General features: G+C 40.0%; 1 protein-coding gene across 1 annotated transcript in view; it reads left to right on the top strand.

The window, feature by feature from the left end:
- The window catches only part of myo5aa (myosin VAa), an 80,675-nt gene that overhangs the window by 6,839 nt on the left and 47,360 nt on the right, over nucleotides 1–26,476 (top strand). Inside the window, 5 exon segments of the mRNA XM_053234710.1 lie at nucleotides 17,055–17,165; nucleotides 20,228–20,399; nucleotides 20,698–20,842; nucleotides 21,270–21,426; nucleotides 24,066–24,209. Coding sequence (XP_053090685.1) covers nucleotides 17,055–17,165; nucleotides 20,228–20,399; nucleotides 20,698–20,842; nucleotides 21,270–21,426; nucleotides 24,066–24,209 — 729 coding nt within the window.

Below are 26,476 nucleotides of genomic sequence, written 5' to 3'. Positions count from 1 at the left end.
TTAGGTGCTAGTGCATGTTTACGTTAAGCTTAATGCGTCTGTCTTCTCGTTCATCTTGGGTCTCCTCGTAACGCCAGCATTCATTCATGAATAAAACCAAACCCTGATCTCATAGTCATGTGCATTACCCTTCGAATGCCTGCAGTCATCTGAGTTCCCCATGTAGAACATGACGTAACAAGCAATACATTCATGTAATCAGTTATGAAAGGGCGACTCACAAGACAATCAGTCCCCTAGTGAAAAAATAAATGAACAAAAAAAGATTATAGAAAATCCCACACACACTCTCTTGCTCTTTTTCTTCCTCTTCCTCTTCCTCTCGCTCGGTGACGTTGGCGTTCCAGCTGCACGCGTCCTCGGGTGGTTTAACAAACCTGGACATGCTGCACGAACCCGAGAAGACAAGCTCTCATTCCTTTTCTAATTGGATTTGAATGATTTTTCATTTCATTTGTTCTTGAAGGAAAACAAAAACGAAACAAATTCAATTATGAGCTATTCACGTGAAGAGACGTGAAGGACCTGATGTTTCTTTCACTGAAGAGCGAGGTGCAGAATAATACCAAGTAATGAGACGTACAATACGTTTCCTCACCAATCTCTCGCTTTTCTCTCTCTTGACGTTAATAAGACCAAAAAAAAAACAAAACACGTAAACTCCTCTGTCCAGAAGATGTCGGAAAACTTAAAGTTACAACTTTACCTCTGACTGTTACAAAACACTGACACTGGAGACTCCTTCCGTACATGTTACGTAAACATCTTCATTTAAAATCAACGTTTAAACGTTTTTAATCCTTTTACGTGGAGCGTCTGCTGAAACCATAACATATTAGAACGAGTGCATTAATATAAACCTGCGCTACTGTCAGAGCTGCTGTTCTAGAAAACTAATCAACACCTTCTGACCAATCAGAATGCAGAATTCAGCAGCGCCGTGGTGTAAGCATTATTACTGTGATGTAGAATCGTAACTTCAGCAGATATGATTTGGCTTTTTCCACTTTATGTTCTTAATCAGACATTGAAACTAACGATCATCATCAGGGTTTAATAAATGACCACCTCAAGGCCACAACAAGTTACTTAAGCTCTAAGAGAAGCACTAAGTGTGTGTGAGTGTGTGTGAGTGTGTGTGAGTGTGTGTGAGTGTGTGTGAGTGTGTGTGAGTGTGTGTTTTAGGAAGCATCATTAAGCACTTCCATGAATAATTAGGCATGTACTGATATTAAATTCTCATCTGTTTCTCATTTATGATTGTATCAGAATAATTTGCAGGATCATTTGCACAGGAAATGTGGTGTTTATGAAAATCCATTATTTGGAAAAATGTTCCAACGTTTTTGTAAATTTACGTATAAGGAGACCCATTAATGCGATCCTTGAATAATCGACTTCATGTCGTATAATCGTTGATGAGTTCGTGCGGTTTTATATACGGATTATACCGTCTATAAGAAATAGATTTTGATATGCAAATGATCGTGATGATTCGAATGAATATGCAAATTAGTCTATGATGTAATCAATTTGCAATACAGACTTTTTCTGGTAATTTATGAAGATGTTTATGTACAAATGGTGTTACTGAGACAGACGAGTGTGTGATTTACACAGTGATAAACTGTAAGCTATAAGAATGTGTGTGTGTGTGTGTGTGTGTGTGTGTGTGTGGAAAGAGAGCAGCATGGAGGATGGAGAGAAAAAGGAGAGCAGATGTGTTCACAGCAGTGATTGGTGGGTGAGCATTGTGTGTGTGTGTGTGTGTGTAGCTTCTCCATCGATGCGTGAAGCAGTCCATGATGAGCTTCTATTTTTACACACAGTTCTCTTGTTCACGCCTGTCTGTTGCTAGGAGCCTGGTTCTGGGACAGGTTCTCCCAGAGGACCCGGGTTCCACACACACACACACACACACACACACACACAGAGAGAGGTTCCATGTTAACCAGCAGTTGTGTGACTGCATGCTGTCTGATTATTTTGTGTAGTTTGAGAGATGAGGTTTCGGGTCCTGAGCTGATATTACAGTACGAGTTCGTGTAGCAGATGACGAGTCGCTCGTGTCTCTTGTACTTTGCGTCTTGGGGGCGTGGCCTGTTCAGCGTTACTTTTTATACCAGTGACAACCAAGAACAATCACCTACAGCCAACTAGTTAACCACAAATTAAATAACACCCTAATCGTTGTTAAAATCTCGTGTGTGTTTGTGATTTACGTGTTTAACGCACTCGGCTTCGCACTAGCTTCATTCCCAGACTGGATTAGCAAATCAAGCTAACTGTACTAGCTACATACACTCACCAGATGATCTCTGCTACTTCCTTCCAATCTTTATTTTTTTGTAATACATTTCTGTAAACATTTAATGAGAGGTCGTATATGACAGGAGAAGATGAAACCATGCTTATAAGTTTTCAAAGCATCAAACATTAAATGGGAAATAATTACTGGTAGGAACTAAAGTTGTGAGCGTGGAACTGAAGAAATGATGGACCACAAGCACCACAGAATACACACACACACACACACACACACACACACACACACACACACACGCATATATGTATATATACATATATATATATTTAGATAGATAGAAAGACAGACAGATAGATAGATAGATATAAATATATCTACACACACACACTTTTTTCCCCCAATATCACGTGCTATTTTGTGTGTATTCATGAATATAATCCTAATGATGGACTTTTCCGTTCCACGATGCAACACTGCAACTACAAAATGTGGAAAAGTTCAAGGGGAATGAATACTTACACAAGGCACTTTGGCTCTAAGATATTTATAATCAAACATAATAAAAGATTTGATCAGATTAGCATTCCTTAGCGCTGTATATTGTCATGCCTGTGTATCGTCACACTACTGTATTTCATTCAAGCCTTTTATTAAATTTTATTACTGAATGGAGCTATACTGATGACTTAATCTCTCTGCAGTGTGTGTGTGTGTGTGTGTGTGTGTGTGTGTTGCCAGTGAGTTCATGCTGAATCGTGCTTGAGAAATCAGTACACTTTTAGACCCGCACTGTTGCCATGGAGATGGCTTATTGGGTTGCGTCTGTGGCGGGGTTGTTTTTATTGTTTTTTTTTTCCTTCATGAGTCATCATTTCTCAGAGTCACTGCTTCAGTCTGGCCTGAATCCTCAGACCCGCTTTAACAGAGAGGCACACAGATGGAGGAATAGAAATTTAAGGATTATAGGATGTGTGTTACAGGATTAGTCATAATGTTACACCTTAAACCATAGCGTTACGGGTTTATCTGTAATGTTGCACATTTAGAAGTAAAGTTACGCTTTTAGATGTAATGGTACATGTTTAGCTACAACATAATATTAAACATTCAGCTATAATGTTTTTAGCCACAATGTTACAATCTTTTATTCATTAAATTACACATTTAGCTGTAACGTTACAATTTTTGGCTGTAATGTTACCAGTTTGGCTGTGATGTTATATGTTTAACTTTAATGTTATAGGTTTTGCTGTATTGTTACAAGTTTGGCTGTCATGCTACAAGTGTCGCTGTAAAGTTACAAGTTCGGCTGTAATGTTATATGTTTAACTTTAATGCTATAGGTTTGGCTATAATGTTACAAGTTGGGTTGTAATGTAATGTTACAGGTTTGGCTCTAGTGTTACAGGTTTGGCTGTAAAGTTACAAGTTTGGCTGTAAAGTTACAAGTTTGGCTGTAAAGTTACAGGTTTGGCTCTAGTGTTACAGGTTTGGCTGTAATGTTACAGGTTTGGCTGTAAAGTTACAGGTTTGGCTGTAATGTTACAGGTTTGGCTGTAATGTTACAGGTTTGGCTGTAATGTTACAGGTTTGGCTGTAATGTTACAAGTTGGGTTGTAATGTAATGTTACAGGTTTGGCTGTAATGTTACAGGTTTGGCTGTAATGTTACAGGTTTGGCTGTAATGTTACAAGTTGGGTTGTAATGTAATGTTACAAGATTGGTTGTAATGTTACAGGTTTGGCTGTAATGTTACAGGTTTGGCTGTAATGTTACAGGTTTGGATGTAATGTTACAGGTCTGGCTGTAAAGTTACAAGTCTGGCTCTAGTGTTACAGGTTTGGCTCTAGTGTTACAGGTTTGGCTGTAATGTTACAAGTCTGGCTGTAAAGTTACAAGTCTGGCTCTAGTGTTACAGGTTTGGCTGTAATGTTACAGGTTTGGATGTAATGTTACAGGTTTGGCTGTAAAGTTACAGGTTTGGATGTAATGTTACATGTTTGGCTCTAGTGTTACAGGTTTGGCTGTAAAGTTACAAGTTTGGCTGTAATGTTACAGGTTTGGCTGTAATGTTACAGGTTTGGCTCTAGTGTTTTACAGGTTTGGCTCTAGTGTTACAAGTTTGGCTGTAATGTTACAGGTTTGGCTGTAATGTTACAGGTTTGGCTGTAATGTTACAGGTTTGGCTCTAGTGTTACAGGTTTGGCTGTAATGTTACAGGTTTGGCTGTAATGTTACAGGTTTGGCTGTAAAGTTACAGGTTTGGATGTAATGTTACAGGTTTGGCTGTAATGTTACAGGTTTGGATGTAATGTTACAGGTTTGGCTCTAGTGTTACAGGTTTGGCTGTAATGTTACAGGTTTGGCTGTAATGTTACAGGTTTGGATGTAATGTTACAGGTTTGGCTCTAGTGTTACAAGTTTGGCTGTAAAGTTACAGGTTTGGCTCTAGTGTTACAGGTTTGGCTGTAAAGTTACAGGTTTGGCTCTAGTGTTACAGGTTTGGCTGTAAAGTTACAGGTTTGGCTCTAGTGTTACAGGTTTGGCTCTAGTGTTACAGGTTTGGCTGTAATGTTACAGGTTTGGCTCTAGTGTTACAGGTTTGGCTGTAATGTTACAGGTTTGGATGTAATGTTACAGGTTTGGCTGTAAAGTTACAGGTTTGGATGTAATGTTACAGGTTTGGCTCTAGTGTTACAGGTTTGGCTGTAAAGTTACAGGTTTGGCTCTAGTGTTACAGGTTTGGCTCTAGTGTTACAGGTTTGGCTGTAATGTTACAGGTTTGGCTGTAATGTTACAGGTTTGGATGTAATGTTACAGGTTTGGCTCTAGTGTTACAAGTTTGGCTGTAAAGTTACAGGTTTGGCTGTAAAGTTACAGGTTTGGCTGTAATGTTACAGGTTTGGCTGTAAAGTTACAGGTTTGGCTGTAATGTTACAGGTTTGGCTCTAGTGTTACAGGTTTGGCTGTAATGTTACAGGTTTGGCTGTAATGTTACAGGTTTGGATGTAATGTTACAGGTTTGGCTGTAATGTTACAGGTTTGGATGTAATGTTACAGGTTTGGCTGTAAAGTTACAGGTTTGGCTGTAATGCTACAGGTTTGGCTCTAGTGTTACAGGATTAGCTGTAATGTTACAGGTTTGGATGTAATGCTACAGGTTTGGCTGTAATGTTACATGTTTGGCTGTAATGTTACAGGTTTGGCTGTAATGTTACAGGTTTGGATGTAATGTTACAGGTTTGGATGTAATGTTACAGGTTTGGCTGTAATGTTACAGGTTTGGATGTAATGTTACAGGTTTGGCTCTAGTGTTACAAGTTTGGCTGTAAAGTTACAGGTTTGGCTGTAAAGTTACAGGTTTGGCTGTAATGTTACAGGTTTGGCTGTAAAGTTACAGGTTTGGCTGTAATGTTACAGGTTTGGCTCTAGTGTTACAGGTTTGGCTGTAATGTTACAGGTTTGGATGTAATGTTACAGGTTTGGCTGTAATGTTACAGGTTTGGCTGTAATGTTACAGGTTTGGATGTAATGTTACAGGTTTGGCTGTAAAGTTACAGGTTTGGCTGTAATGCTACAGGTTTGGCTCTAGTGTTACAGGATTGGATGTAATGCTACAGGTTTGGCTGTAATGTTACAGGTTTGGCTCTAGTGTTACAGGTTTGGCTCTAGTGTTACAGGTTTGGCTCTAGTGTTACAAGTTTGGCTGTAATGTTACAGGTTTGGCTGTAATGTTACAGGTTTGGCTGTAATGTTACAGGTTTGGCTGTAAAGTTACAGGTTTGGATGTAATGTTACAGGTTTGGCTCTAGTGTTACAAGTTTGGCTGTAAAGTTACAGGTTTGGCTCTAGTGTTACAGGTTTGGCTGTAAAGTTACAGGTTTGGCTCTAGTGTTACAGGTTTGGCTGTAATGTTACAGGTTTGGCTGTAATGTTACAGGTTTGGCTCTAGTGTTACAGGTTTGGCTGTAATGTTACAGGTTTGGATGTAATGTTACAGGTTTGGCTGTAAAGTTACAGGTTTGGCTGTAAAGTTACAGGTTTGGCTGTAATGTTACAGGTTTGGCTGTAAAGTTACAGGTTTGGCTGTAATGTTACAGGTTTGGCTCTAGTGTTACAGGTTTGGCTGTAATGTTACAGGTTTGGCTGTAATGTTACAGGTTTGGATGTAATGTTACAGGTTTGGCTGTAATGTTACAGGTTTGGCTGTAAAGTTACAGGTTTGGCTGTAATGTTACAGGTTTGGCTCTAGTGTTACAGGTTTGGCTGTAATGTTACAGGTTTGGCTGTAATGTTACAGGTTTGGATGTAATGTTACAGGTTTGGCTGTAATGTTACAGGTTTGGATGTAATGTTACAGGTTTGGCTGTAAAGTTACAGGTTTGGCTGTAATGCTACAGGTTTGGCTCTAGTGTTACAGGATTAGCTGTAATGTTACAGGTTTGGATGTAATGCTACAGGTTTGGCTGTAATGTTACATGTTTGGCTGTAATGTTACAGGTTTGGCTGTAATGTTACAGGTTTGGATGTAATGTTACAGGTTTGGATGTAATGTTACAGGTTTGGCTGTAATGTTACAGGTTTGGATGTAATGTTACAGGTTTGGCTCTAGTGTTACAAGTTTGGCTGTAAAGTTACAGGTTTGGCTGTAAAGTTACAGGTTTGGCTGTAATGTTACAGGTTTGGCTGTAAAGTTACAGGTTTGGCTGTAATGTTACAGGTTTGGCTCTAGTGTTACAGGTTTGGCTGTAATGTTACAGGTTTGGATGTAATGTTACAGGTTTGGCTGTAATGTTACAGGTTTGGCTGTAATGTTACAGGTTTGGATGTAATGTTACAGGTTTGGCTGTAAAGTTACAGGTTTGGCTGTAATGCTACAGGTTTGGCTCTAGTGTTACAGGATTGGATGTAATGCTACAGGTTTGGCTGTAATGTTACAGGTTTGGCTCTAGTGTTACAGGTTTGGCTCTAGTGTTACAGGTTTGGCTCTAGTGTTACAAGTTTGGCTGTAATGTTACAGGTTTGGCTGTAATGTTACAGGTTTGGCTGTAATGTTACAGGTTTGGCTGTAAAGTTACAGGTTTGGATGTAATGTTACAGGTTTGGCTCTAGTGTTACAAGTTTGGCTGTAAAGTTACAGGTTTGGCTCTAGTGTTACAGGTTTGGCTGTAAAGTTACAGGTTTGGCTCTAGTGTTACAGGTTTGGCTGTAATGTTACAGGTTTGGCTGTAATGTTACAGGTTTGGCTGTAATGTTACAAGTTGGGTTGTAATGTAATGTTACAAGATTGGTTGTAATGTTACAGGTTTGGCTGTAATGTTACAGGTTTGGCTGTAATGTTACAGGTTTGGATGTAATGTTACAGGTCTGGCTGTAAAGTTACAAGTCTGGCTCTAGTGTTACAGGTTTGGCTCTAGTGTTACAGGTTTGGCTGTAATGTTACAAGTCTGGCTGTAAAGTTACAAGTCTGGCTCTAGTGTTACAGGTTTGGCTGTAATGTTACAGGTTTGGATGTAATGTTACAGGTTTGGCTGTAAAGTTACAGGTTTGGATGTAATGTTACATGTTTGGCTCTAGTGTTACAGGTTTGGCTGTAAAGTTACAAGTTTGGCTGTAATGTTACAGGTTTGGCTGTAATGTTACAGGTTTGGCTCTAGTGTTTTACAGGTTTGGCTCTAGTGTTACAAGTTTGGCTGTAATGTTACAGGTTTGGCTGTAATGTTACAGGTTTGGCTGTAATGTTACAGGTTTGGCTCTAGTGTTACAGGTTTGGCTGTAATGTTACAGGTTTGGCTGTAATGTTACAGGTTTGGCTGTAAAGTTACAGGTTTGGATGTAATGTTACAGGTTTGGCTGTAATGTTACAGGTTTGGATGTAATGTTACAGGTTTGGCTCTAGTGTTACAGGTTTGGCTGTAATGTTACAGGTTTGGCTGTAATGTTACAGGTTTGGATGTAATGTTACAGGTTTGGCTCTAGTGTTACAAGTTTGGCTGTAAAGTTACAGGTTTGGCTCTAGTGTTACAGGTTTGGCTGTAAAGTTACAGGTTTGGCTCTAGTGTTACAGGTTTGGCTGTAAAGTTACAGGTTTGGCTCTAGTGTTACAGGTTTGGCTCTAGTGTTACAGGTTTGGCTGTAATGTTACAGGTTTGGCTCTAGTGTTACAGGTTTGGCTGTAATGTTACAGGTTTGGATGTAATGTTACAGGTTTGGCTGTAAAGTTACAGGTTTGGATGTAATGTTACAGGTTTGGCTCTAGTGTTACAGGTTTGGCTGTAAAGTTACAGGTTTGGCTCTAGTGTTACAGGTTTGGCTCTAGTGTTACAGGTTTGGCTGTAATGTTACAGGTTTGGCTGTAATGTTACAGGTTTGGATGTAATGTTACAGGTTTGGCTCTAGTGTTACAAGTTTGGCTGTAAAGTTACAGGTTTGGCTGTAAAGTTACAGGTTTGGCTGTAATGTTACAGGTTTGGCTGTAAAGTTACAGGTTTGGCTGTAATGTTACAGGTTTGGCTCTAGTGTTACAGGTTTGGCTGTAATGTTACAGGTTTGGCTGTAATGTTACAGGTTTGGATGTAATGTTACAGGTTTGGCTGTAATGTTACAGGTTTGGATGTAATGTTACAGGTTTGGCTGTAAAGTTACAGGTTTGGCTGTAATGCTACAGGTTTGGCTCTAGTGTTACAGGATTAGCTGTAATGTTACAGGTTTGGATGTAATGCTACAGGTTTGGCTGTAATGTTACATGTTTGGCTGTAATGTTACAGGTTTGGCTGTAATGTTACAGGTTTGGATGTAATGTTACAGGTTTGGATGTAATGTTACAGGTTTGGCTGTAATGTTACAGGTTTGGATGTAATGTTACAGGTTTGGCTCTAGTGTTACAAGTTTGGCTGTAAAGTTACAGGTTTGGCTGTAAAGTTACAGGTTTGGCTGTAATGTTACAGGTTTGGCTGTAAAGTTACAGGTTTGGCTGTAATGTTACAGGTTTGGCTCTAGTGTTACAGGTTTGGCTGTAATGTTACAGGTTTGGATGTAATGTTACAGGTTTGGCTGTAATGTTACAGGTTTGGCTGTAATGTTACAGGTTTGGATGTAATGTTACAGGTTTGGCTGTAAAGTTACAGGTTTGGCTGTAATGCTACAGGTTTGGCTCTAGTGTTACAGGATTGGATGTAATGCTACAGGTTTGGCTGTAATGTTACAGGTTTGGCTCTAGTGTTACAGGTTTGGCTCTAGTGTTACAGGTTTGGCTCTAGTGTTACAAGTTTGGCTGTAATGTTACAGGTTTGGCTGTAATGTTACAGGTTTGGCTGTAATGTTACAGGTTTGGCTGTAAAGTTACAGGTTTGGATGTAATGTTACAGGTTTGGCTCTAGTGTTACAAGTTTGGCTGTAAAGTTACAGGTTTGGCTCTAGTGTTACAGGTTTGGCTGTAAAGTTACAGGTTTGGCTCTAGTGTTACAGGTTTGGCTGTAATGTTACAGGTTTGGCTGTAATGTTACAGGTTTGGCTCTAGTGTTACAGGTTTGGCTGTAATGTTACAGGTTTGGATGTAATGTTACAGGTTTGGCTGTAAAGTTACAGGTTTGGCTGTAAAGTTACAGGTTTGGCTGTAATGTTACAGGTTTGGCTGTAAAGTTACAGGTTTGGCTGTAATGTTACAGGTTTGGCTCTAGTGTTACAGGTTTGGCTGTAATGTTACAGGTTTGGCTGTAATGTTACAGGTTTGGATGTAATGTTACAGGTTTGGCTGTAATGTTACAGGTTTGGATGTAATGTTACAGGTTTGGCTGTAAAGTTACAGGTTTGGCTGTAATGCTACAGGTTTGGCTCTAGTGTTACAGGATTAGCTGTAATGTTACAGGTTTGGATGTAATGCTACAGGTTTGGCTGTAATGTTACATGTTTGGCTGTAATGTTACAGGTTTGGCTGTAATGTTACAGGTTTGGATGTAATGTTACAGGTTTGGCTGTAATGTTACAGGTTTGGATGTAATGTTACAGGTTTGGCTCTAGTGTTACAGGTTTGGCTGTAATGTTACAGGTTTGGCTGTAATGTTACAGGTTTGGATGTAATGTTACAGGTTTGGATGTAATGTTACATGTTTGGCTCTAGTGTTACAGGTTTGGCTGTAAAGTTACAAGTTTGGCTGTAATGTTACAGGTTTGGCTGTAATGTTACAGGTTTGGCTCTAGTGTTACAGGTTTGGCTCTAGTGTTACAAGTTTGGCTGTAATGTTACAGGTTTGGCTGTAATGTTACAGGTTTGGCTGTAATGTTACAGGTTTGGCTGTAATGTTACAGGTTTGGCTCTAGTGTTACAGGTTTGGCTGTAATGTTGCAGGTTTGGATGTAATGTTACAGGTTTGGCTGTAAAGTTACAGGTTTGGATGTAATGTTACAGGTTTGGCTCTAGTGTTACAAGTTTGGCTGTAAAGTTACAGGTTTGGCTCTAGTGTTACAGGTTTGGCTGTAAAGTTACAGGTTTGGCTGTAATGTTACAGGTTTGGATGTAATGTTACAGGTTTGGCTGTAAAGTTACAGGTTTGGATGTAATGTTACAGGTTTGGCTCTAGTGTTACAAGTTTGGCTGTAAAGTTACAGGTTTGGCTCTAGTGTTACAGGTTTGGCTGTAATGTTACAGGTTTGGATGTAATGTTACAGGTTTGGCTCTAGTGTTACAAGTTTGGCTGTAAAGTTACAGGTTTGGCTGTAAAGTTACAGGTTTGGCTGTAATGTTACAGGTTTGGCTGTAACATTACATCCAAACCTGTAACATTACAGCTAATCCTGTAACACTAGAGCCAAACCTGTAGCATTACAGCCAAACCTGTAACTTTACAGCCAAACCTGTAACATTACATCCAAACCTGTAACATTACAGCCAAACCTGTAACATTACATCCAAACCTGTAACATTACATCCAAACCTGTAACATTACAGCCAAACCTGTAACATTACATGTTTAATGTTACAGGTTTGGCTGTAAAGTTACAGGTTTGGATGTAATGTTACAGGTTTGGCTCTAGTGTTACAAGTTTGGCTGTAAAGTTACAGGTTTGGCTCTAGTGTTACAGGTTTGGCTGTAAAGTTACAGGTTTGGCTCTAGTGTTACAGGTTTGGCTGTAATGTTACAGGTTTGGCTGTAATGTTACAGGTTTGGCTCTAGTGTTACAGGTTTGGCTGTAATGTTACAGGTTTGGATGTAATGTTACAGGTTTGGCTGTAAAGTTACAGGTTTGGATGTAATGTTACAGGTTTGGCTCTAGTGTTACAAGTTTGGCTGTAAAGTTACAGGTTTGGCTCTAGTGTTACAAGTTTGGCTGTAAAGTTACAGGTTTGGCTCTAGTGTTACAGGTTTGGCTCTAGTGTTACAGGTTTGGATGTAATGTTACAGGTTTGGATGTAATGTTACAGGTTTGGCTGTAATGTTACAGGTTTGGCTGTAATGTTACAGGTTTGGATGTAATGTTACAGGTTTGGCTGTAATGTTACAGGTTTGGATGTAATGTTACAGGTTTGGCTCTAGTGTTACAGGTTTGGCTGTAATGTTACAGGTTTGGATGTAATGTTACAGGTTTGGCTGTAATGTTACAGGTTTGGATGTAATGTTACAGGTTTGGCTGTAATGTTACAGGTTTGGATGTAATGTTACAGGTTTGGCTGTAAAGTTACAGGTTTGGCTGTAATGCTACAGGTTTGGCTCTAGTGTTACAAGTTTGGCTGTAATGTTACAGGTTTGGCTGTAATGTTACAGGTTTGGCTGTAATGTTACAGGTTTGGCTGTAATGTTACAGGTTTGGCTCTAGTGTTACAGGTTTGGCTGTAATGTTGCAGGTTTGGATGTAATGTTACAGGTTTGGCTGTAAAGTTACAGGTTTGGATGTAATGTTACAGGTTTGGCTCTAGTGTTACAAGTTTGGCTGTAAAGTTACAGGTTTGGCTCTAGTGTTACAGGTTTGGCTGTAAAGTTACAGGTTTGGCTGTAATGTTACAGGTTTGGATGTAATGTTACAGGTTTGGCTGTAAAGTTACAGGTTTGGATGTAATGTTACAGGTTTGGCTCTAGTGTTACAAGTTTGGCTGTAAAGTTACAGGTTTGGCTCTAGTGTTACAGGTTTGGCTGTAATGTTACAGGTTTGGATGTAATGTTACAGGTTTGGCTCTAGTGTTACAAGTTTGGCTGTAAAGTTACAGGTTTGGCTGTAAAGTTACAGGTTTGGCTGTAATGTTACAGGTTTGGCTGTAACATTACATCCAAACCTGTAACATTACAGCTAATCCTGTAACACTAGAGCCAAACCTGTAGCATTACAGCCAAACCTGTAACTTTACAGCCAAACCTGTAACATTACATCCAAACCTGTAACATTACAGCCAAACCTGTAACATTACATCCAAACCTGTAACATTACAGCCAAACCTGTAACATTACATGTTTAATGTTACAGGTTTGGCTGTAAAGTTACAGGTTTGGATGTAATGTTACAGGTTTGGCTCTAGTGTTACAAGTTTGGCTGTAAAGTTACAGGTTTGGCTCTAGTGTTACAGGTTTGGCTGTAAAGTTACAGGTTTGGCTCTAGTGTTACAGGTTTGGCTGTAATGTTACAGGTTTGGCTGTAATGTTACAGGTTTGGCTCTAGTGTTACAGGTTTGGCTGTAATGTTACAGGTTTGGATGTAATGTTACAGGTTTGGCTGTAAAGTTACAGGTTTGGATGTAATGTTACAGGTTTGGCTCTAGTGTTACAAGTTTGGCTGTAAAGTTACAGGTTTGGCTCTAGTGTTACAGGTTTGGCTGTAATGTTACAGGTTTGGCTGTAATGTTACAGGTTTGGATGTAATGTTACAGGTTTGGCTCTAGTGTTACAAGTTTGGCTGTAAAGTTACAGGTTTGGCTGTAAAGTTACAGGTTTGGCTGTAATGTTACAGGTTTGGCTGTAAAGTTACAGGTTTGGCTGTAATGTTACAGGTTTGGCTCTAGTGTTACAGGTTTGGCTGTAATGTTACAGGTTTGGATGTAATGTTACAGGTTTGGATGTAATGTTACAGGTTTGGCTGTAATGTTACAGGTTTGGATGTAATGTTACATGTTTGGCTGTAAAGTTACAGGTTTGGCTGTAATGCTACAGGTTTGGCTCTAGTGTTACAGGATTGGATGTAATGCTACAGGTTTGGCTGTAATGTTACAGGTTTGGCTGTAATGTTACAGGTTTGGATGTAATGTTACAGGTTTGGCTGTAATGTTACAGGTTTGGATGTAATGCTACAGGTTTGGCTCTAGTGTTACAGGTTTGGCTCTAGTGTACTATGGTTAGTTTGAATGTAATGTTGCACCTTTAGCTGTAAGGGTACACAGTGCTTTCTCTCTGGTCACTTCCTCTCTATTCTAAATTAATTTCATGCTATTTATTAGATTGATGTTGAGAATTCTGCGCTTGTGATGGTGAGAGCTGCTTGTGTTTTGCTTTTCTAAATCTCAGAGCGGAACGCGGATATTCAGCATGCAGCTGCAGATCTGCTTCAGTCTCAACATGTTTATCAGTCGCGTGTGAGACCTGTGTGTAAAAAGGCGTAAATCATTTGTGTAATACAGAGACATGCACACTGCTGGAGGGGAAAAAACATCTTAGTGTCTGGTAAATTCAGTGTGTATTACGTGTAATGTAATATATAATATATAATATAGACAATGTGGGATTATTTCATTTAAATGAAATGTACACAACCCTACATCAGCCAAGACGTGTCAGATGTCCGACAGGTAAAAATCCGATACTTTATTCTGTCTGATCTGTTGGACTTCGTAGTTAATGACTGTTAGCATACGTCAGTAACGTGGTGACGTATCGCCGCCTTTGAATCTTGTCTTAAACCTTTTTTTTTTTTTTTAATACAGGGATCTTTGTAAAGATCAAAGAGAGAAAGTGAGGCATTCGGTTTCAGACACACCTAACCATGAGCAAGAGCAACATATAAACATACAAACATGAATAGAAAAGATTTCTCTGTCTAACTGAACTCTGTGTAACTGAACGCTAATTCAGTGCTATTTGATTTGCTCCGCCCCCTCCTTAGGCTCCGCCTTCCAAAGTTTAATGGTAGGAACGACTAGAGCTTCCTTTTTTATTTATTTATTTATTTTTCAAAATAAAAAATCTTTGTAACAATTTCAAATGTGGTCATGTTTTCGTCACATTTACATTTAAAAATTCCACATACACAGCTCAGTTCTGTGGTATTAGTTATAAATAATAATTATTATTTATAATTAATTACTATAATAAACTCAAAGTGATTTACAGTGCGTAGAAAAACAGAAAGAAACAAGAAGTAGTCAAAAATAAATTATTTTAAATGCTAATAATCCAGTACATAATAGAAGTGATTGAAAGACGGATATGATAGAACCGTACGATTTAAATTCTGTTAAAAAATATAGTTTAATATGATTTTTAAAAGAATGTAAAATAGAATAAAAGCGCAGTAATTAAAATAATATGAAAGTAACACACCAGTAAATATGGACCATCGCTGCTGTTTAATTTAAAAATCAGATTACGTTTGTTAACGATGTCATTTGAGGCAGGTATACGTAGATTTTGGCGTGTATTTATGGAATTTCCTTTACTTGTATTTTTGAATAAAAAGAAATTTGTTGCAAAAGAAATGCAGGTTTGAAGTTTTGACTGAGTCGCTCAAGTCTTTACACGCTGTTACAGCTTCGAGTCAAATACCAATCATGCATGTGCAAACACACACACACACACACACACACACACTCTCTCTCTCTCTCTCTCTCTCTCTCTCTCTGATCATTTCACCACACCCCCTCTCTCTCTCACTTTATCACTCCCTGAATTATTTCCCATCATGCATTCCTGTGACATGACCGTACCTTGGTTCTGATGGTGAAATATCCTCCCTGAAAAACAGTACTTCATCATAATTTATATTTCCCTGATAACAAATCCACTGCACATTCATCTACAGAGAGAAGTCCATTTTACTGTTATTATTTTATATCACAATATATACAATATTTATATTTGATAGAATGAAGAGTAGAAATCAAAAAGTCTGTTTCACTCGAAAAACAGCATCTTGTTCGGGTTCGAAGTGTAAAAAAGTTTAATTTTCGATATATTAACAGGCAGGAATAGCAGAGATGAAATAAATAAATAAATAAATAAATAAATAAAACATATGTATAATCTTTATAACAGGTCGAGTTCAAATGCGGTCATGTTTTCATCAGCTTTACGAGATTCCCAATTTTGTGGTCTTCATATAATAAAATAAACTTTAAAATGCAGCTCACAGTAATAAAGAAACAAAACTAATAAAATAGCAAAAATGGCAAATAGTAATAATATAATAAGAAAATAACAGTGTAAAATAATTTTTATGCAAAAAGTGTAACAATGTAAAAAGTGTGTAAAACTAGACTTAAAATACATTAATTACAGTAATGTAAAAAAATTATCATGCCAGTAAAACTAATAAAAAATAATAAAATAATGTAATAAAAGCTAGGCAAATAATAAACAATATTTAAATGCTAAGGTAAAGAAATGTTTTCAGCTGTTTTTACTTCTTAGTTTTTTTAAATCAGTGATAGATGGTGAAAATTTATTGGTAATATTTTTGTTGTTTAAAAACAAAAAGCTGCTTCACTTCTCTCTTTTTGACATAAATACTTTTATCAGGTTTGATCAAGTTCAATTTGAGCTCCTTTTCGTAACAATTTAGCAGCATGTCTGAGGTAAATGTTGATTTTCCCTGCATTTGTGTGCTAGCTAGCTAAATCTTTAGCTATGTGATGAATTCAAAATGAGAATGTGAACACACAGTACGTTCTCTATTCAAGTGGTTAAAGATGAGTGAACACTTTTGCATTTGGAAAATATGAATATTTGTTTGGAGTTTGGAGGCTAGCTAATAAGTCAGGCTAGTTGTTTATCTTGCTAGCATGTAGAGTCAACATTTTCCTCAGATCTGTTGGTATATTACTAAAAAAAAAAAAGTCTCCATATAACTAAATTAACAATATAATTACAGTTCTCAATATAGCAGAACTTATTGATTAGCGGTTGATGCTAAGTCCTATTACAGCATATAGTTTTATAGCTATAGTCTTTTTTTTAGAGATTTACCAACACATCTGAGGAAAATGTCGATACTATCGATAATTTTTTGCTGTTTCCACAGTCACATTGTGTTTATGTTGTCCGTATAAGTGACAGATGACCGTGACTATGAGCTAGTTGCTAAATTGTTAGCTTCAGTCATTACCTAGCTGAAGTATTTCTCAGTTGCCTAGCAACAGTTTGCTAGCATATCTTGTGTTAGCCATTGAAAGGCAACGGAATTGTGATTTTAGTCTCTTTTTGTCTTTTATCTTGTTGTGTTTTGCTGCTTCATGTGATTCTCTGCTTCTTAGTGTGTTTCACATGGTTGTCAGTCCAGTCAGCTGACCTGCTGCTGTGTGTGTGTGTGTGTGTGTGTGTGTGTGTGAGGCTTTTTAAATCTCCTTACACCCCTATCTCTTTGTAGCTGCTAATGGATTGGAGGATTTAGCTGTATTATATTTAATTAATGTGTTGTGATAAGTCTAAAGTGAGTGTGTTTGAGGATTGTCAGTGGCTAATCAGTGTTCTCTCTGAAGCTAGCTACACTTTATTAGCGCTTCCTGCTGTTCTTCAGTCTGACTGAATTAATATAAGAAAAATCTTTGTGTATATGTGTTTAATACCGTGTGTGTGTGTGTGTGTGTGTGTTGCAGTATGCTCGGGTGTGGATCCCCGACCCTGAGGAGGTGTGGAGGTCAGCAGAGCTCACTAAAGACTACAAACAGGGGGACACAGCACTGTACCTGCAGCTCGAAGATGGCACGGTGAGTGTGTGTGTGTGTGTGTCTCTATGTGTGTGTGTGTGTGTGTGTGTGTGTGTGTGTGTGTGTAAAACCCCAGACATAGTTGCTCAGTCAGAACATGTTTAGTGTCTAGAGTTTCCTTTTTTTAAATTTTCGTTAAGCTGTTTTTTCTCTTTCATAGGCTGTTCCTTCTTATCTTTCATTCAGTTTTATTGGTATAGCGCTTTTAACAATGGGCATTGTCACAAAGATCTTCTCTCCTATAGGCTGTTCCTTCTCTCTCATACGTTGTTCCTTCTCTCCTTCTCTCCTATAGGCTGTTTCTTTTCTTCTTCTCTCCTATAGGCTGTTTCTTTTCTTCTTCTCTCCCATAGGCTGTTCCTTCTCTCCTTCTCTCCTATAGGCTGTTCCTTCTCTCCTTCTCTCCTATAGGCTGTTCCTTCTCTCCTTATCTCCCATAGGCTGTTCCTTCTCTCCTTCTCTCCCATAGGTTGTTATTTCTTTCCTTCTCTCCCATAGGCTGTTCCTTCTCTCCTTCTCTCCTATAGGCTGTTCCTTCTCTCCTTATCTCCCATAGGCTGTTTCTTCTCTCCTTCTCTCCTATAGGCTGTTCCTTCTCTCCTTCTCTCCTATAGGCTGTTCCTTCTCTCCTTCTCTCCTATAGGCTGTTCCTTCTCTCCTTATCTCCCATAGGCTGTTTCTTCTCTCCTTCTCTCCTATAGGCTGTTCCTTCTCTCCTTCTCTCCTATAGGCTGTTCCTTCTCTCCTTCTCTCCTATAGGCTGTTCCTTCTCTCCTTATCTCCCATAGGCTGTTTCTTCTCTCCTTCTCTCCTATAGGCTGTTCCTTCTCTCCTTCTCTCCTATAGGCTGTTCCTTCTCTCCTTATCTCCCATAGGCTGTTCCTTCTCTCCTTCTCTCCCATAGGTTGTTATTTCTTTCCTTCTCTCCCATAGGTTGTTATTTCTTTCCTTCTCTCCCATAGGCTGTTCCTTCTCTCCTTCTCTCCTATAGGCTGTTCCTTCCCTCCTTCTCTCCCATAGGCTGTTCCTTCTCTCCTATAGGCTGTTCCTTCTCTCCTTCTCTCCTATAGGCTGTTCCTTCTCTCCTTCTCTCCTATAGGCTGTTCCTTCTCTCCTTCTCTCCCATAGGCTGTTCCTTCTCTCCTTCTCTCCCATAGGCTGTTCCTTCTCTCCTATAGGCTGTTCCTTCTCTCCTTCTCTCATATAGGCTGTTTCTTTTCTTCTTCTCTCCTATAGGCTGTTCCTTCTCTCCTTCTCTCCCATAGGCTGTTCCTTCTCTCCTATAGGCTGTTCCTTCTCTCCTTCTCTCCTAAAGGCTGTTATTTCTTTCCTTCTCTCCTATAGGCTGTTCCTTCTCTCCTTCTCTCCTATAGGCTGTTCCTTCTCTCCTTCTCTCCTATAGGCTGTTCCTTCTCTCCTTCTCTCCTTCTCTCCCATAGGCTGTTCCTTCTCTCCTTCTCTCCCATAGGCTGTTCCTTCTCTCCTTCTCTCCCATAGGCTGTTCCTTCTCTCCTATAGGCTGTTCCTTCTCTCCTTCTCTCATATAGGCTGTTTCTTTTCTTCTTCTCTCCTATAGGCTGTTCCTTCTCTTCTTCTCTCCTACAGGCTGTTCCTTTTCTCCTTCTCTCCTATAGGCTGTTCCTTCTCTCCTTATCTCCTATAGGCTGTTCCTTCTCTCCTTCTCTCCCATAGGCTGTTCCTTCTCTCCTATAGGCTGTTCCTTCTCTCCTTCTCTCCTATAGGCTGTTCCTTCTCTCCTTCTCTCCCATAGGCTGTTCCTTCTCTCCTTCTCTCCCATAGGCTGTTCCTTCTCTCCTTCTCTCCCATAGGCTGTTCCTTCTCTCCTATAGGCTGTTCCTTCTCTCCTTCTCTCCTATAGGCCGTTTCTTTTCTTCTTCTCTCCTAAAGGCTGTTCCTACTCTCCTGTCTCCCATAGGCTTTTCCTTCTCTCCCATGTGTTATTTATTCTTTTTTATCAGCTGTTCTTTCTAATCTTCTCTCTCATAGACTATTCCTTCTCTCCCATAGGCTGTTCCTTTTCTCCTATAGGTTGCTTCTTCTCTCCCATATGTTATTTGTTCTTTTTTATCGGCAGTTTCTGATCCCTCTTTTGTAGCCTGTTTTCTATCATATAGGCTGTTCCTTTTCACCTATAGACTGTTCCTTCTGTCATATAGACTGTTCCATAGCCTGTTCTTTCTCTTCTGTGGGCTTTTCCTTTGCTCCTATAGACTTTTCCTTTTCTGCCCCCAGAAGCTGTTCCTCCTCTCCTGTTCCTTCTCTGCTATATTCTAATCTCTCTTGAAGGTTGTTCCTTCTGTCATATAGGCTGTTCCCTCTCTCCCATAGGCTATTTTCTCCTGTAGGCTGTTCCCTGTCTCCTGCAGACTGATCCCTCACTTATAAGCTTTTCACTGTCATATAAGCTGATCCCTCTCTTCCATAGGCTTCTGTATCTCCTGCAGGCTTTTCCTTTTCTCCTGCATCCCAGAGGGCTAAACCCTCTCTTGTAGGCTGTTCCCTCTCTCCTTTAGGCTGTTCTGTCTGTCTCCTGTAGGCAGTTTCTTCTTTCCTGTATGTTGTTCCTTCTCTCCTATCAGCTCTTCTCTTACTCCCATAGTCTGATGCCTCTCTTGAAGGATGTTCTCTCTCTCTCTGTCCCGTGGGCTTTTCTCTGTCTGCTGTAGGCTGTTCCTTCTTTTTTACTTTATTCTACACGTCATGATGCAACAATTATATATTGTGCGGGGCAAATTCCTTCTCTCTTGCAGCAGGTATAGAAGCTTTGTTAGGGGTGGACAATAAATCTTTAGGAAAGATACACTGTAAAATGATATTTGTTGTAAAACTGTACATCTCTACAGAACTTAAGCAGGTGTTTCTCAGTAGTTTGAGATAAATGACTGGGATTCAGTAAAAGTTCAAGTCTGTAGCTAACTAAACTAAAATAGCCAGTTAACCCCAGTGAGTGTTACTAAAGATTATCTAGTTATGTAACTAGCTGTAATTTTGAAATAAAATTCAGGAAGGTCTAAAATTCCTATTGTGTGATTGTGTGTAAGGATCTGGAGTACAAGTTGGACCCGAAGACTAAAGCCCTGCCTCACCTGCGGAACCCCGACATCCTGGTGGGAGAAAATGACCTGACGGCTCTGAGTTACCTTCATGAACCGGCCGTGTTGCACAACCTGAAAGTACGCTTCATCGACTCCAAACTCATCTACACCTACTGCGGTAAACACGCACACACCTACATGCAGTTAAAACAAGTGCTTGTTTATTTATTTATTCTAACTGCAATACAGTTTCTCAACATGCAGGCAGATATTAGCATGCTGCGTCTTGTATTCTTGTGTAACATGTGGTCGAGAAAGTATAATAATATTTGCTGAGAATGGCCAAGATTATTAAAAGAATCCAGTTTTAATCTTCTCAGGATACTGAATAGTATTCTCCAGGTCAGGATGGAGCTTGACTGGTTGCTAATTTTTGGACATTTCACCATTTTTCTCCCCTTTCCTCCATAACACAGGTATTGTGTTGGTGGCCATTAATCCGTATGAAACGTTGCCCATCTATGGCACGGACATCATTAACGCTTACAGCGGCCAGAACATGGGAGACATGGACCCGCACATATTCGCCGTGGCTGAGGAGGCCTACAAACAGATGGCCAGGTGAGTGAAAGTGTGTGTGTGGATGTGTATTAGACTGGGTGTGGTCTGTGGTTTGAGTGTGTGTGTGTGTCTGTGTGTGTGTCTGTGTGCGCAGGGTGTCTTTGGGAGTACGGTTTCTAGGTCATCTCACTGCATGTTGCAGCAAATAATCTAGCCACAGTCTCTCTCTCTCTCTCTCACACACACACACACACACACACACACACACACACACACACACTGTACCACAGAATCTCCCTAAGAGTTTGCGTATATACAAACATTGTGTGTATGTGTGTGTGTATGTGTATATATATATGTAGACAAAGGGCCCTTTAAACAGAATAAAAATGCTTTCCACTCACTCCATGTCTTATCAGGACACACAGATTTTCCCTTAAGACACATGGACAATATTTCCATCTTTCCATTTTTTTCTTCATCTCAGAGACGAGAGGAACCAGTCCATCATTGTCAGTGGAGAGTCCGGCGCGGGGAAGACGGTTTCAGCCAAATACGCGATGCGATACTTCGCTACGGTGAGCGGCTCAGCCAGCGAAGCCAACGTCGAGGAGAAAGTTCTCGCCTCCAACCCTATCATGGAGGTAAGGAGCGAAAAACTGAACTGGTTCTACATTTACATTTATGGCATTTGGCATTCCAGAAGTGCTTTATAGTCTGTCAAAACCACATCTTCATGCTAGCTCACTAGGTCAGGAACTAGGAGTACCATCAGTCTAAAACTCCAGTTGAAGAACTCAAAGAACACAAGACGTATTTTTTTAAATAACAGTGCTAATTTAAGTGCTTGGTGAAGAGGCAGGTCTCTTGTGACTCAGCTGTTCGGACAGCCAGGGTACCAGGGTGAGTTTATTCCACCACCTTGATGCAGGTCTTCCTTGTACCCTGAGAGATGGTGGGTCCAGAGCGTGGTCCAGAGCAGGGTGTGATAAGTGCTTTCGAACAGCAGGTGGATGCTGGTACATTTTTGACTTTGTAGGCGAGCATGAGTGTTTTAAACCTGATGCGGGCAGCTACAGGAAGCTGTTGGAGAGAACGTAACTATGGCGTGGTGTGGGAGAACTTGGGAAGGTTGAAAACAAGTGGCGCAGCTACATTCTGGATTAGTTGCAGGGGTCAGATGGTACGCAGGAGCAGACCTGCCACGAGCAAGTTGCAGTAGTTCAGTCTCGAAAAGGACTGAACCAGTGCCTGAGTGGCCTGTTAATCTAGCTTTGGTCTGTTTAGCGATGTGAAGAGAGAAGGAAGGTTTGTTGTCCATGGTTACCCCCAAGGTTGTGCTATGAGATCTGTGAGTTGTCCAGGGAGATCACAAGATCTTGAAATGGATGACCAGCAGTTCAGTTTTGCTGCTGGAATTTAGTTTCAGCTCATGAGCTTGGCGTCCATGATGAGATGTCTGCCAAACATGCTGAGATCGGATCAGAAACATGAGTGAGTGAAGAAGGAGCTTAGAGGATAAATTGAGTTTCATCGACATAGCAGTGGCTTCAAAACCCGTTTGAGGATCTGACCTCAGAGGATCCTTGTGGGACTCCAGTGGAGTTCCAAGACTCATGAGAAATAGACAAGAGAGTCTTGTGAAGGCTGCTGAAAGGTCAAGGAGAATCTTCCTCCTGACACGTTGTTTCTGTAGACTTCTCCAGCCTGTAGGCTATTCTTTTTCTCCTGTTGGTTGTTCCTTTGCTACACATTGGCTCTGCTCTTGCTCTTAAATAAGTTCTAATGCATTTTCTCTGTCGAGCAACACATGCTACACCTGAGATACCAGTGATCCTGACCCCCTCTGCTCTCCGGACCTGCCTGATCCATCCTGATGCCCTACTTCTGGTTCTCCACACTTGGAAATCACTTGCTGCTGCTGAGGATGGCCCACATAGACAGCCTAATGATCAGTGAGATTACTGAGGATGGTACCACTTAGAAACCATGAAGATGGCATTGGACTGCAATTGATATGAACAGTTTTGCACTCAAATCTCCATCAGTGTACAGTTGATATCTTCAACAAAACAGACTTTATGTGAAAACTGTAATGAATTTCCTGGTTCAAATTGCATTTTTAGACCATGTAGTACGACCATGTAGTTATAGAAGGGATTTATTTATAATCGCACTATCGGGTGTCACTCAGATGAGGATGGGTTCCCTTTTGAGTCCGGTTCCTCTCAAGGTTTCTTCCTCGTATCGTCTCAGGGAGTTTTTCCTCACCACCGTCACCTCTGGCTCACTCATTAGGGATAAATTCATACATTTACAATTTATATCCTCAATGTATTTATTTCTGGCTGCTTTGTGACAATGTCCATCATTACAAGCTCTATACAAATAAAATTGAATTGAATGTCTTCTAATATCTCACCTGCTCTGATGCTGACCTACACAGTAGCATAATGACCTTCACTTCTGTAACCTTGGTTACCTGAGGAAAGTTTTTTTTTTTTTTTTAAGCCGTATAAAGATTTGTTTCAAAAATCAACTTGCTTATTTCTAATATGTAGTCTTTAACTCCAAGCTTCTTTTTGCACTACAAGTGTGTGTGTGTGTGTGAGAGAGACATACCTTATGTCAATATGTCTTCACACACACACACACTCATGAGTGCTGTAGGAAGGTCATAACTACACTGTAGGTGTGTGTGTGAGGTTTGGTGTGTGTTTTATTTAAGTCAGATCAGCCGTTTTTCAGTCATGGAATCTGAGAAGGCTGATGTGATTAGCATCAGAGGGCGGCAGCAGCAGAGTTTGTGAAATGCTCCTGGCCAAAATCTTAACTTGGCTAATGATTAATGAAAGCCAGGAGTTAGCTTAACGTGTTAGTCATGCTAATAGCCGGCTTTAGTCGTTAATAGGAAAGTGGGTGTAATACTTTCAGATTTGTGGTTAAACAGATATAGACATAGAGAGATGGATTTTTTTCTAGAGGCTCACACTGCTCCAAAAATAAAAAAGCAGATAAATGAGACTGTGGTGCTGAGTGCAGTCCCAGTGGACTGCCATGACTTCCCATGATGCTTTGCTCTGCATCGATTTCCTGACCTACTGCAGAGGAATGGAGATTGTGTATACACACATGCGTATAAAAATGTATTGCACACTCTCATTTTCACTGTATAAAATCGACACACCGTTCAATCACACGTAGCTCCTGCTACGTAACACACACACATTATTACTGTCTCACTAACACAGCTGAATTCAATCCCCTCATCTCTCATCTTTAGGCCATAGGAAATGCCAAAACCACCAGGAACGACAACAGCAGCCGCTTTGGGAAGTACATCGAGATCGGCTTCGATAAGCGCTACCACATCATCGGCGCTAACATGAGGACGTATCTGCTGGAGAAGTCGCGAGTCGTGTTTCAGGTGAGACTTGAACAGCGCTTGGTTTAAAGCTTCGTAACATCGTAGCCTTGTAGCTCCAGCGCTAAACTAAAGAAGCTAACTTCACACACGCTTGGCTGATTGACTAGATGTGGTGTAAAGACAGGCGTCGTGTACATTTGCTTTCTTGCCGAAGTGTTCGTTTAATGCGTCTTACTGAAAGCGTAAGTTTTGGCGCCCAGTCAAAACTCACACGCTGGTACTTTTTTTTTTGTAATGTGAGGGGAAAAAAAACTCATCATGTGATATCTTTTAAATTAGGAGAAAAATTAATTTAATCTAGATAATTAGATGGATAGACAGACAGATAAACGGATGGACAGACAGAGAGACAGAGAAGTAGATCAACAGATAAATAGGTAAATATGCAGACAGACAGATGTGTAGATAGACTCAGAGACAGACTGTTAGATTAGACAGACAGATAGATGGGTACACAGATAGAAGAATAGAAGGACAGACAGGTTACCAGACAGACAGATAAACAGATAGACAGTTGGGTAGGCAGGTAGACAGACAGATGTGTATACAGACAGATAGATGTGTATATAGAGAGACAGACGTGTACACAGACAGACAGACGTATATATAGAGAGACAGACGTATATATAGAGAGACAGACGTGTATATATAGAGAGACAGACGTGTACACACACAGACAGACAGACGTGTACACAGACAGACAGACGTGTACACAGACAGACAGACGTGTACACAGACAGACAGACGTATATATAGAGAGACAGACGTGTACACAGACAGACAGACGTATATATAGAGAGACAGACGTGTACACAGAGAGACAGACGTGTATATATAGAGAGACAGACGTGTACACAGACAGACAGACGTATATATAGAGAGACAGACGTGTACACAGACAGACAGACGTATATATAGAGAGACAGACGTGTACACACACAGACAGACAGACGTGTACACAGACAGACAGACGTGTACACAGACAGACAGACGTATATATAGAGAGACAGACGTGTACACAGACAGACAGATGTATATATAGAGACAGACATGTACACAGACAGACAGACGTGTATATATAGAGAGACAGACGTGTACACAGAGAGACAGACGTGTATATATAGAGAGACAGACGTGTACACAGACAGACAGACGTATATATAGAGAGACAGACGTGTACACAGACAGACTGGTAGATGGACAGACTGGTAGATGTTATTCTCAATGGCTGATGGACAGTGTGTATTACCCATAATGCATTGCTGGGATCCATCGTGTTTATTAGGTCTTGTGCTGTGACCTAATTAGCCTATTAGCTAGCAGGCTAATACCTAGCTAGTTCAAGCTCAAGATCAAGGCTCTTTATTTGTCACATACATGTGATGTATTGTAGTGAAGTGTTTTTTTTCTTAGTGCCTCGTCCCACAGTGCAACAATGAACAGAATAACAACGTACTAGATAAACACACACAGAATAAAAACAGAATATAATAACATCTAGTAGACTGTGTGATTTAAAAAAAGGTTTATCAGCTTTTAGAGGAATGTAATGTATAGAATATGTTTAAAAAAAGCAAATACACAAAGCTGTACAGTGTATAGAGTTACTATGTAGTGTGCAAAAATGCTAGCTACTAAAAAATGCTAGCTGCTACAAGGCTACAAGAGAGGAACTTTTTTAGCTGACTAAACATTTCGCTAGTGGTGGTGTTCCTCGACTGAAGCTAGATTAGCGTCATTGGGCTTTAAAGCTAATCAGGAATGAGGATAATGAGGTTAAGCGTGTTGGTACAGTGTTTTTTATACACACACACACACACACACACACACACACACACACACACACAGGAATTCACAGCTCATCAGGGGTGTGTGTGTGTGTGTGTGTGTGAGACTTTTCCTGCCTTGGGTGCTGAGTGAGATTCGTGGCTCTTGGCTCATTCCTGAGTCTGCAGTCAGATTAGCATGATGCTAAAAGTGATAAAGTGAAAGTTTCAAAGCTCTCACACTTGTACGTCACATAACACACATTTAGCAATATGTTACTTTATGCTACTAGCTAGTTAGTATTCAATATAGTTATTGAATCAGAATGCTGGTTAGCTAGAATATCAGGTATGACCATGTGCACAAGTCTATCAAAATATCTGTGTTAGCATGGCTCATCCTAGTGTAATAACTGACTAGCATGCTAACATGCTAGTTCGATAAATAGCTAGAAACATACAATAATGAAGTTCAGTCCACTGTTGGAGTAACGACACTCG

This window comes from Pangasianodon hypophthalmus, chromosome 6 (genome assembly GCF_027358585.1).
Source record: "Pangasianodon hypophthalmus isolate fPanHyp1 chromosome 6, fPanHyp1.pri, whole genome shotgun sequence".
Taxonomy (NCBI): Eukaryota; Metazoa; Chordata; class Actinopteri; order Siluriformes; family Pangasiidae; genus Pangasianodon; species Pangasianodon hypophthalmus.
This window is presented reverse-complemented; position numbering and strand designations above follow the sequence as displayed.